The 13,212-nt window shown below is 43.5% G+C and overlaps 1 protein-coding gene across 3 annotated transcripts in view; it reads left to right on the top strand.

The window, feature by feature from the left end:
• The window catches only part of LOC110502082 (zinc finger MYM-type protein 2), a 33,700-nt gene extending 24,560 nt beyond the window's left edge, over positions 1-9,140 (top strand). For all 3 annotated transcript variants that reach the window (XM_036959030.1, XM_036959029.1, XM_036959032.1), the window contains exons 20-24: positions 6,376-6,490; positions 6,853-7,098; positions 7,217-7,355; positions 7,524-7,716; positions 7,858-9,140. In XM_036959030.1, the coding sequence (XP_036814925.1) occupies positions 6,376-6,490; positions 6,853-7,098; positions 7,217-7,355; positions 7,524-7,716; positions 7,858-7,917 (753 nt within the window). In that variant the 3' untranslated portion in view covers positions 7,918-9,140. The remainder of the gene's footprint in view (positions 1-6,375; positions 6,491-6,852; positions 7,099-7,216; positions 7,356-7,523; positions 7,717-7,857) is intronic.
• The last annotated feature ends 4,072 nt before the right edge of the window (positions 9,141-13,212 follow it).

Raw genomic sequence — 13,212 nt, 5'->3', positions numbered from 1 at the left:
GCAAAATGTAGGCACATGTCAAACTCTGGTGGACGCAAACTGTCAAATTTAATAAAAAGGGCTGCATTTTCGCTATGTCAGAAAAAAATAGCTTGCTTATACATACGTACATACATGCATGCATACATACAGTTTAACTTTACATACACTTAGGTTGGAGTCATTTTCAACCACTCCACAAATTTCTTGTTGACAAACTATAGCTTTGGCAAGTCGGTTAAGTCAATTACTTTGCATAACACAAGTCATTTTTTTCAACAATTGTTTACAGACAGATTATTTCACTTATTATACCACAATTCCAGTGGGTCAGAAGTTTACATACACTGTGTTGACTTAGCCTTTAAACAGCATGGAACATTTCCGAAAATGATGTCATGGCTTTAGAAGCTTCTGATGGGCTAATTGACATAATTTGAGTCAATTGGAGGTGTACCTGTGGATGTATTTCAAGGCCTACCTTCAAACTCAGTGCCTCTTTGCTTGACGTCATGGAAAAATCTAAAGATATCAGCCAAGACCCCAGGAAAAAAAATTGTAGTCCTTAAGTCTGGTTCATCCTTGGGAGCAATTTCCAAAAGCCTGAAGGTACCACGTTCATCTGTACAAACAATAGTACGCAAGTATAAACACCATGGAACCACGCAGCCATCATACAGCTCAGGAAGGAGAAGCGTTCCTAGAGATGAACGTACTTTGGTGCGAAAAGTGCAAATCACTTCCAGAACAGCAAAGGACCTTGTGAAGGTACTGGAGGAAACAGGTACAGAAGTATCTATATCCACAGTAAAACAAGTCCTATATCGACATAACCTGAAAGGCCACTCAGTAAGGAAGAAGCCACTGCTCCAAACGGCCATAAAAAATCCAGACTATGGTTTGAAACTGCACATGAGGACAAATATCGTACTTTTGGAGAAATGTCATTGGGTGTGATGAAACAAACAACAATCGTACGCAAGTATAAACACCATGGGACCACGTAGCCGTCATACCGCTCAGGAAGGAGACATGTTCTGTCTCTTAGAGATGAACGTAATTTGGTGCTAAAAGTGCAAATCAATCCCAGAACAACAGCAAAGGACCTTGTGGAGATGCTGTAGGAAACAGGTACAAAAGTACACTGCTCAAAAAAATAAAGGGAACACTTAAACAACACAATGTAACTCCAAGTCAATCACACTTCTGTGAAATCAAACTGTCTACTTAGGAAGCAACACTGATTGACAATAAATTTCACATGCTGTTGTGCAAATGGAATAGACAACAGGTGGAAATGATAGGCAATTAGCAAGAGTGGTTCTGCAGCTGGTAACCACAGACCACTTCTCAGTTCCTATGCTTCCTGGCTGATGTTTTGGTCACTTTTTAATGCTGGCCGTGCTTTCACTCTAGTGGTAGCATGAGACGGAGTCTACAACCCACACAAGTGACTCAGGTAGTGCAGCTCATCCAGGATGGCGCATCAATGCGAGCTGTGGCAAGAAGATTTGCTGTGTCTGTCAGCGTAGTGTCCAGAGCATGGAGGCGATACCAGGAGACAGGCCAGTACATCAGGAGACTTGGAGGAGGCCGTAGGAGGGCAACAACCCAGCAGCAGGACCGCTACCTCCGCCTTTGTGCAAGGAGGAGCAGAAGGAGCACTGCCAGAGCCCTGTAAAATGACCTCCAGCAGGCCACAAATGTGCATGTGTCTGCTCAAACGGTCAGAAACAGACTCCATGAGGGTGGTATGAGGGCCCGACGTCAACAGGTGGGGGTTGTGCTTACATCCCAACACCGTGCAGGACGTTTGGCATTTGCCAGAGAACACCAAGATTGGCAAATTCGCCACTGGCGCCCCATGCTCTTTACTGATGAAAGCAGGTTCACACTGAGCACATGTGACAGACGGGGGAGATCCCTCAGGAGACCACCTCATCAGGAGCATGCCCAGGCGTTGTAGGGAGGTCATACAGGCACGTGGAGGCCACACACACTACTGAGCCTCATTTTGACTTGTTTTAAGGACATTACATCAAAGTTGGATCAGCCTGTAGTGTGGTTTTCCACTTTAATTTTGAGTGTGACTCCAAATCCAGACCTCCATGGGTTGATCAATTTGATTTCCATTGATAATTTTTGTGTGATTTTGTTGCCAGCACATTCAACTATGTAAAGAAAAAAGTATTTAATAAGAATATTTCATTCATTCAGATCTAGGATGTTATTTTAGTGTTCCCTTTATTTTTTGGAGCAGTGTATCTATATCCACAGTAAAACAAGTCCTATATTGACATCACCTGAAACGCTGCTCAGCAAGGAAGAAGCCACTGCTCCAAAACCGCCATAAAAATGCCAGACTATGGTTTGCAACTGCACAAGGGAACGAAGATCGTACCTTTTGGAGAAATGTCCTCTGGTCTAATGAAGCAAAAATAGAACTGTTTGGCCATAATGACCATTGTTATGTTTGGAGGAAAAAGGGGGATGCTTGCAAGCCGAAGAACACCACCCCAACCGTGAAGCACGGGAGTGGCAGCATCATGTTGTGGTGGTGCTTTGCTGCAGGAGAGACTGGTGCACTTCACAAAATAGATGGCATCATGAGGTAGGGAAGTTGCTTCAATATATCCACAATATCTCAAGACATCAGTCAGGAAGTTAAAGCTTGGTCGCAAATGGGTCTTCCAAATGGACAATGACCCCAAGTATACTTCCAAAGTTGTTTTAAACTGGCTTAAGGACCACCGAGTCAAGATATTGGAGTGGCCACCACAAATCCCTGACCTCAATCCCATAGAAGATTTGTGGGCAGAACTGAAAAAGCATGTGCGAGCAAGGAGGCCTTACAAACCTGACTCAGTTACACCAGCTCTGTCAGGAGGAATGGGCCAAAATTCACCCAACTTAGTGTGGGAAGCTTGTGGAAGGCAACGTGAAACATTTGACCCAAGTTAAAACAATTTAAAGGCAATGCTACCAAATACTATTTGAGTGTACTGGGAATGTGATGAAAGAAATAAAAGCTGAAAGAAATAATTATCTCATTCTTAAAATAACGTGGTGATCCTAACTGACCTAAGATTTTTTTTTACTGGGATTAAATGTCAAGAAGTGTGAAAACTGAGTTTAAATGTATTTGGCTAAGGTGTATGTAAACTTCCGACTTCAACTGTGTGTGTGTCTATATATCTATCCATCTCAGCAAAAAGAGAAACGTCCCTTTTTTCCAGGACCCTGTCTTTCAAAGATAATCCGTAAAAATCCAAATAACTTCACAGATCTTCATTGTAAAGTGTTTAAACAATAAATAATTAATGAACATGCACCTGTGGAACGGTTGTTAAGACACTAACAGCTTAGACGGTAGGCAATTAAGGTCCCATTTATGAAAACTTAGGACACTAAAGAGGCCTTTCTACTGACTCTGAAAAAACATAATAAGAGGGTGAGGGTCTCTGCTCATCTGCGTGAACGTGCCTTAGGCATGCTGCAAGGAGGCATGAGGACTGCTGATGTGGTCAGGGCAATAAATTGCAATGTCCGTACTGTGAGACGCCTAAGATGGGGTTACAGGGAGACCGGACAGACAGCTGAGCGTCCTCGTAGTGGCAGACCACGTGTAACAACATCGGTACATTCGAACATCACACTTGTGGGACAGGTACAGGGTGGCAACAACAACTGCCCGAGTTACACCAGGAAGTCACAATCACTCCATCTGTGCTCAGACTGTCCGCAATAGGCTGAGAGTGGCTGGACTGAGGGCTTGTAGGCCTGTTGTAAGGTAGGTCCTCACCAGACATCCCCGGCAACAACGTCGCCTATGGGCACAAACCCACCGTCACTGGACCAGACAGGACTGGCAAAAAGTGCTCTTCACTGACGAGTCGCAATTTTGTTTCACAAGGGGTGATGGTCGGAATCGCGTTTATCGTCGAAGGAATGAGGGTTACACTGAGGCCTGTACTCTGGAGGGGGATCGAGGTGGAGGGTCCGTCATGGTCTGGGGCGGTGTGTCACAGCATCATCAGACTGAGCTTGTCATTGCCTGCAATCTCAACGCTGTGCGTTACAGGGAAGATATCCTCCTCCCTCATGTGATACCCTTCCTGCAGGCTCATCCTGACATTACCCTCCAGCATGACAATGCCACCAGCCATACTGCTCGTTCTGTGCGTGATTTCCTGCAAGACAGAAATGTCAGTGTTCTGCCATGGCCAGCGAAGAGCCCAGATCTCAATCCCAATTGAGCATGTCTGGGACCTGTTGGATCGGAGGGTGAGGGCTAGGGCCATTATCCCCAGAAATGTCCGGGAACTTGCAAGTGCCTTGAGGGGAGTAACATCACACAGCAAGAACTGGCAAATCTGGTGCAGTCCATGAGGAGGAGATGCACTGCAGTTCTTAATGCAGCTGGTGGCCACCAGATACTGACTGTTACTTTTGATTTTGACCCCCTCAATTTCTTCAGGGACACATTATACCATTTCTGTTAGTCACATGTCTGTGGAACCTGTTCAGTTTGTCTGTTGTTGAATCTTTTTTATGTTCATACAAATATTTACACATGTTAAGTTTGCAGAAAACATCCTCCCTCATGAGGACGTTTCTTTTTTTGCTGAGTTGATATTTATATACATTGATTTTTGTTGGCAAATTTGGCTTAGTCTCATAGTGGGTATCCTATAAAACATAGCTAGATTCATAAACATATTTTTTGGAGTTCTGAAATGTATTGGAATAAATTACCAAACTATAATACTAGCTAGCCAGCTATGGGTAACTGTAGCTAGCTGCCTGACAGGAGTGCTAGCTAGATCTGTTAGCTTACTAGGTACATTAATAGCTTTAGTTTAAAAAAAAAAAAAATTAAGCTCAACTTCAACATTTTCACCAAGGAGGTTGCATCGCCAATCATCAGTCTCCTTCGCTTGGGCAAAGGACATTGTTAAGGTACACCCGTATGGGAAGATGTAAAACGTCATTCAAGGTGCTGAGGGTTTAGGGCCGAGGGCTGTCTACTTTGAGTTTGAAACGCAGCCGAAGTAAGAAAGCAGCATGTAATGTAGCATCTAATTAGGGTCACTTGGAAACACTGACCAACATTTTGGTTCCTACCCAGTCAATACTTACTCCTTGGTTTATTCATTCATTGTGTTGGAACACTCAAAATGTGCACTTATAAATCATAACAATTTTAATCGAAATACAGCTGTAGACAGAAGTCAGACATCACATATACAACTGATGTCTCATGAGTTCTGCCCCGTAGGAAAAGTCCAAGTTGCTTTTATCATGCTTCTCGTCAACCCCCTGTGATGTCACTGCATACGTCATTACCTGCTACTCCTCAGACCAAGCCCATGCATATACAGCTATACAAACTTGCAAGAGAGACGCTATTTTATCTAAGGCCTCAGCAGTAAATGTCCACTCCAAGTTGATTTTATAGAGGTATGTCTGACTAGCCTCTTATCTATTCTACTCCCCTGCAGGGCTCGTTGTTTATATTTGAAATGCTTTCTCACAGACCCCATTTCATTATAAGAGGCAGAGACTTAGAAAAGACTGGAACAATTCTAAAACCTTACAATGAATATGTGTGTATATATAGTTAATCTGTAGTCTAGGACCCGTTTAATGTAGAGGGGTCCCATAGCCCCTCCCTTTCTATTAATACAACATAAGAATAATCAATTATTATAATACATCAAACATTTGGTGCATTCCCTTTCGTGACCCCAATTTGACCCCATCAGTTGTCATGTCAAACAATGTATTCAAGGTGCTGCCTACTATATTCCAACTATAAAATGTCCTTAATTCCAACTGTTCACCTAGGCCTATATTTTTTTGCCCATATCATGCTGCGTGGCACAGTGTGGATATTATAAATGTGCTGGGGATTTTTTGTTGTTGGATTGAACAGTAAGTATAAATGGAGAATGCCCCATTTTTTAAATGACTAATTTATGTGTTGTCACCCTAGGGTCATTTAACTACTCATAAAGCATATTTAGAACTTTTATCATTCAAAAACATTAAAATACCGTCAAGTATTGTGATGTGAATTTGTCAATATTGTCCAGCCCTAGAAGATGGTATTGTGAAATGGACTCTCTCAGGAGCAGGAACAGACCTCTATTTCTCACAGCTCTCCTTTCATCTTTCCTCCTCTATTGCCTCTCCCATCATTATTTTTTGAAGTCTTGTCCAATGATTATAACTTTTGCTGTTCACATCCTGAAACAAGTTGTTGACTATTTAAAATATGAGGACACCATCTATATTCTTCACAATCTCATAACCAGGCCTAGGTTTGGATTCCCACAAGATTTACCTTTAGTCCAGTTATTCTCCACTGTTGACTTATTACTTGTTTGTCTGTAGCATCTGCAGGCCAAAGGCAGGAAAGATGACCTGTTCAGTGACCTGTGCTATGAGCCGTTTGGAGAGGAGCTCAACAAGGTCCTCAAAGACTGGCAGCCCAGCGTGATGCCTGATGGTAAACAAATAGCGCACACTTTACCACGGCTCAATTTACTTGTCTATCAACTGAATGATCTTCAGCACACATTATGGTAATAGGTTTAGACCTGGAAGTGTATGTTTTGAACTCCAACTCCTCCAATAGAAGACCTTCCTGTAGTGTCCAATGATTAGAAACATTTTTGCTTTTCATATTCTAAAACAGTGATTGCACAATATTTATGATATGAGGACACTGTAGACATGATACATTTTAAAACCACATTCGATTGTAGCAGGGTTCATACCTTGTACCTTATGTTTGTGTTAGGTCCAGAGGTAGTGTATTGTAGTGTATCTTTGTTAACAGCTGTGTCTGTCTTGTCTGTCTGCCCCCAGGCTCTCGGTGGGGCCGTGTGGAGGAGCAGTGCCTGTGGAGCTGTAAGCTGCTGGGGGAGCAGAGTCCTGCAGCATTGCTGCGCTCCCTGGTTTATCTCAACACCAAGTACTTTGGCCTGCGCACCGTGGAGCAGCACCTGCGCCTCTCTTTCAGAAATGTCTATGGCCCTGACCACACAGACCCAACCACACAGGAAACCACTGTCTGCATCTGCATCCCCTCCTTCTCCCCACAGGACCACCACTGTGAGTCTGACCACTAAAACACACACTTGTGGTCGAGTCCATCTTTTTATCAGCATTTCCTTTTTGTGCCAGGGTGCCTGTCATGTTGTTAATATTCTTTTTTTGTCTCTGTGAGCAGTAACAACAGGGTCCAGGAAGAGGAAACGTAAAGAGGACAGTGATGCAGCCTACGAGCCAGACGACGGCTCGGGAAGCTCCACACACTGTCCAGTCAAAAAGCACGAGGGCAGATTCTACGAACTCTACCGTTCCAAATGGTGAGTTACTCTGCACTTCTATAACCTTGTCTTCCTCAAGTGGTTAATTGCAACTTCCCTTAATACATTGCACTCATTTATTAGTTATTTTGTCAGGGACCACTGCACAACAAATATTTTGGACCAAATGTAGCTACATAACTATAATTTGTGGTCATTCCTCTCCAGCCCAGGGTCGTTGAGTCAGCGTATGGATGTGTTCTATATGCAGCCAGAGTCATCGGGCAGCAGCAGTGACAGTGACAGCTCCCTGTGGTACTCCTCTACTCCTATGGACCGCAGTGTCCTGGAGAGCATCCTCACCCCTCTCCTTCTGGTAAAAGACATCTACAGAGAGCGCCATCTAGAAGAAGAGGAGGAGGTAGGCGGAGGTAGAGAATAGTCCACTCTTCCGTCATCACAGAGAAGAGTCCGCTTATGCTCCATGTTCCATCCGCAACAACATTACAACTGGGTTGCTGCGTTCTCTGTTAGTAATTCCACCATTTCACACCAATCTCAGGCCAGCTGTGAGCGTACAGTGGATGTCCAGTTGGAAGGGACTACACATGCCCAGAGCTGATCGGAGGACGGTGTTTCCCTGAAGGGCCAAGGAAGGGGACTCTGACTGCGAGTAGCTAGGGTGATATTGGAGTGTGTCGTGTGAAAAGCAATTCCCCAAGAACTGTTGCCCTTCCTTCCATAGGGGAACTCCGTTCATGTGATGTAGCATTACTTGCTAAGCCCAGATTGGGCTGCTATGCTGTGTAACTATTTCTGAAAGTTAAAAGTAGTAGATGGGAAGAGACAGAGACATCCACAAGAAATGCCCACCGAATCCTCCGCTTTGACCCCCAGAAGCTTTTTTAAAGATGAGACATTTATTTATTGCGGTTGATTGATTGCTTCTATTGTACATTTTGTTATTTTTACGCCGGGATGGGATGTGTGTTCGATTGTGCCCCATGTGCCATTTTCCTCTCCTCCATTAAGAGCATGAATTAGTTGATCAATTAAATCTGCTGCAGCCTGGAGCTCTCCCGTGTCCCTGTCTTTCCCTTCTCTTTGTCCTGAGGGGGGCTGTAGGGGTACTGTCTGGGGCTTCAGAGTAGTTGCAAGTTCAAGTATGAAGGAGATGGTATCCTGCCGAAAGACTATATTTTGTCAGTTTGAATTCCATTGTGTTTTGTTGTCTCATTTAAGCTATTTGATGTTTATTATTTAGTTGAAAACGTAGCACTTGATAATGGGTGATGTATTACTCCCAACTAATGAGTGATAATCTGTTAAAACGGCAACAACTGAAACTGTTTGTGTTGCAACTAGGGTGGTCAGATCTCTTTCAGGAGTAGCACATTATAGACCTGCCTGGTTACGTTTCCCAAATTCACTCCATCTCCAGGCATCCAAGTTACAATAGAAAGCTCTGAATTTGTCCCCCCCCCCCTTTTTAAGTTTTATTTTATTTTCTATCAATAAATTACACAAGCGAATACCTCGTTTTTACGTTGACTTCTGAATAGGATTTTGTTTGTTTTAGTTTTCTTTGAATGACACCTGCCTTGCCTAATGACTTCCATGTAATGTCTGGAGACCACGCTTCGAAGCTGGAGGGTGTCTGGATAGAGCCTGTCAAGGAAAGGAAAAGTCACGGTTGGGTCTGTGAATGACTGGCTGGCTCTGAAGCCTAATGTGAATGTGCCTATCTGTGTGTACTGAAAGTGTGTGTAACTTCACGAGAGGTTGATGCCGTGTGGGCTGACTTGACAAAATAAATCATTTCATTTCTTAATGTTTATCCTCTTACATTGCTTACAAAGTTCTGAAGTTCTCTATGGGAGATGGTGTTCACATTTATGTTGTTTTTTTCTCACTTTTATTTAGCCAGGTAGGCCAGTTGAGAACAAGTTCTGATTTACAACTGTGACCTGGCCAAGATAAAGCAAAGCAGTGTGACACAAACACATGGAAAGTAACAAGCGTACAGTCAATAACAGAATATATAAAAAAAGAATGTCTATATACAGTGTGTTCAAATCGTGTTTTGAGGTAAGGCAATAAATAGGCCATAGTAGCAAGTAATTACAATTTAGAAAAATTAACACGAGTGATAGACGTGCAAGTAAAAATACTGGTGTGCAAAAGAGCAGAAAAGTAAATTAAAAACAATATGGGGATGAGGTAGGTAGATTGGATGGGCTATGTATAGCTGCAGCGATCAGTTAGCTGCTCGGATAGCTGATGTTTAATGTTAGTGAGGGAACTATAAGTCTCCAGCTTCAGCAATTATTTTTTTTTTATTATATATTTTTTTACGATTTGTTCCAGTCATTGGCAGCAGAGAACTGGAAGGAAAGGCGGCCAAAGGAGGTGTTGACTTTGAGGATGACCAGTGAGAGAAACTTGCTGGAGCGGGTGCTACAGGTGGGTGGTGGTATCGTGACCAGTGAGCTGAGATAAGGCGGAGCTTTACCTAGCAAAGACTTATAGATGACCTAGAGCCAGTGGGTCTGGCGACGAATATGTAGCGAGGGCCAGCCGATTAGAGCATACAGGTCGCAGTGGTGGGTGGTATATGGGGCTTTGGTAACAAAACGGATGGCACTGTGATAGACTGCATCCAATTTGCTGAGTAGAATGTTGGAGGCTATTTTGTAAATGACATTGTCGAGGATCGGTAGGATAGTCAGTTTTACTAGGGTATGTTTGGCGGCGTGAGTAAAGGAGGCTTTGTTGTGGAATAGAAAGACGATTCTAGATGTAATTTTGGATTGGAGATGTTTAATACGAGTCTGGAAAGAGAGTTTACAGTCTAACCAGACACCTAGGTAGTTGTCCACATATTCTAAGTCGGAACCGTCCAGAGTAGTGATGCTAGTCGGGCGGGCGGGTGCGAGCAGCGAACGGTTAATAAGCATGCATTTAGTTTTACTAGCGTTTTAAGAGCAGTTGGAGGCCACAGAAGGAGTGTTGTATGGCATTGAAGCTCGTTTGGAGGGTTGTTAACTGTCCAAAGAAGGGCCAGATGTATACAGCATGGTGTCGTCTGCGTAGAGGTGGATCAGGGAATCACCCGCAGCAAGAGCAACATCGTTGGTATATACAGAGAAAAAAGTTGGCCAGAGAATTGAACCCTGTGGTACACCCAGACTGCCAGAGGTCCGGACAACAGGTCATCCGATTTGACACACTGAACTCTGTCTGAGAAGTAGTTGGTGAACCAGGTGAAGCAGTCATTTGAGAAACCAAGGGTGTTGAGTCTGCCGATAAGAATACGGTGATTGACAGAGTCGAAAGCCTTGGCCAGGTCGATGTACTGTGCAGCCGTCTTCAATCTTTTCTCGATGGTGGTTATGATATTGTTTAGTATCTTGAGCGTGGCTGAGGTGCACCCGTGACCAGCTCGGAAACCGGATTGCACAGCGGAGAAGGTACGGTGGGATTCGAAATGGTCAGTGATCTGTTTATTAACTTGGCTTTTGAAGACTTTAGAAATGCAGGGCAGGATGGATATAGGTCTATAACAGTTTGGGTCTAAAGTGTCTCCCCCTTTGAAGAGGGGGGTGACTGCGGCAGCTAACCGATCTTTAGGGATCTCGGACGATACAAAAGAGAGGTTGAACAGACTGGTAATAGGGGTTGCAACAATGGCGGAGAATAATTTTTTTGAAATTGTCTAGCCCAGCTGATTTGTACGGGTCCATGTTTTGCAGTTCTTTCAGAACATATGCTATTTGGGTGAAGAAGAAGCTGGGGAGGCTTGGGCAAGTAACTGCGGGGGGTGCGGAGCTGTTGGTTGGGGTAGCCAGGAGGAAAGCATGGCCAGCTGTAGAGATGCATTTTGAAATTCTCGATTATCGTGGATTGATCGGTGGTGACAGTGTTACCTAGCTTCTGCAGTGGGCAGCTTTGAGGGGGTGCTCTTGTTCTCCATGGACTTTAGTGTGCCAAAACTGTTTGGAGTTAGAGCTACAGGATGCAAATTTCTGTTCTAAAAAGCTAGCCTTTGCTTTCCTAACTGACTGCGTGTATTGGTTCCTGACTTCCCTGAACAGTTGCATATCGCCGGGACTATTCGATGCTATTGCAGTTCGCCACAGGATGTTTTTGTGCTGGGCGAGGGCAGACAGGTCTGGAGTGAACCAGGGGCTATATCTGTTCTTAGTTCTACATTTTTTGGAAGGTGCATGCTCATTTAAGATGGTGAGGAAATTACTTTTAAAGAACGACCAGGCATCCTCGACTGACGGGATGAGGATGTGTCCATGTGAGTGCCGCCTCACTGGTTCCGTCAGTGGCGTAACACTAGGGCCCTCGCATGTAGTCGTGGTAACTTGTTTCCTGCATTACAAGGTGACCGGCAGACAGCCCACTGATGAAGGCCCATATCTATTAGGTGGCAGATAGAGGGGGCATAAAGGGGTGACGCATGTCAACAATTCGCCCAGGAAAAGAGGCTGGGGGATCACATGACAGGAAGTGATGTAAGCTCACTGGGCACAGACGTCAATTCAATGTCTATTTCACTTTGGCTCAATGTAATGTCATTGAAATGATGTGGAAACATTGTTGGTTTATCCAGTGTGTTCCCAGTGAGGAGTAGTGAATAGTATCAAGTTTAGTAAGAAAATAATGGCATTCCATTCCTATTTTCTCTCAGTGAATTGATATGGTCAATTCCACGATAAAACAGAGCGATGGTGAGACTTTCCCTTTAAAATTAAGCCAAACAAAAAGCAATGATTGCGAAGTTAAACAAACCATACAACTCTATACAGAAGGATGACTTAACATTTTCCACAAATAATTCTTTACAATATCATATTTACTTGAACTGTGTAGATGTAAAGTTTGGTAACGGAATGACTGCACCGACAGCACAAACCCTCTTTTTTTTTACCAAACTTTGCACTGTTCTTCAAGTAAATGTTTTTGTAAAATTGTCAATGGACATTGTTAAACCTAGTCCTTGTGCAAAGAGTTGTATGGTTTGTTTACATTTGCAGTCATTGGTTTTTGTTGGCATACATTGTAATAAAAAAAATCTTAGTCTCAGCATCACTCTTACTGTAGAATTGCCCATATGTTAATGTATTGCCATACAATATCATAATGATGGTGACATTCTGATAATCATCCACTGTTAGATTTAAAGTGATTGGGGCCAACTCAGGAAATGAATTGAAATTCAATTAATGAACTCAAAATTGTCCATTCTTTTCCCTGGCATGTAATTCATATTCCTGTTTAGTGTTCATATTATTGTGAAAAACATTCTGAACAAGGGTATTGAACATGTTCCCAATAGGGGGCGCTATATGCCATGAGCATGCATGTTCTCTATTGACCAGTGCATAGATGGGCAGATGGTGCCTAAACTCTTAACATCACAGCACAAGGTCATGTTAAAATAATATCCATCATTCCCCACATGAATGCTGCTATGCTGAACTCCACGACAGGGGCGTGTGAAAGGGGCTGCAGTGTTTCCCCTGTGTGTGTGACTGACGTAAGGCCTTAATGGCCATCCCACCAGAATTTCAGAGGACATAGACCCCTGTAACCTTCCCCACTAGCAGTGCTAAATCTATCTGGAAATCTTAACCTTTAAATGGTCTAGCATAAACTTCAGGTGTTTAAACAGGCCATTTCACAGCATTATGACAAAGGTATGACAACCCCTTTTTTTGAAGAGGCAGCTTTTTTCTTTTCTATCGGTTAGAGTTGGCCAGACTCCAATAACTTGTCCCATTGATCTAAAGCTAAAACGGCCCTGTGCGCACACAGCCAGACCTGAGAGAGAGCAGGCCTGGTGTAAAAACATTTTTCAACCTCTTGTTTTTTTTTGTTTGGGCTCAATCCCCGGTTCTTTCAGGGG

This window comes from Oncorhynchus mykiss, chromosome 22 (genome assembly GCF_013265735.2).
Source record: "Oncorhynchus mykiss isolate Arlee chromosome 22, USDA_OmykA_1.1, whole genome shotgun sequence".
Classification (NCBI taxonomy): Eukaryota; Metazoa; Chordata; class Actinopteri; order Salmoniformes; family Salmonidae; genus Oncorhynchus; species Oncorhynchus mykiss.
This window is presented reverse-complemented; position numbering and strand designations above follow the sequence as displayed.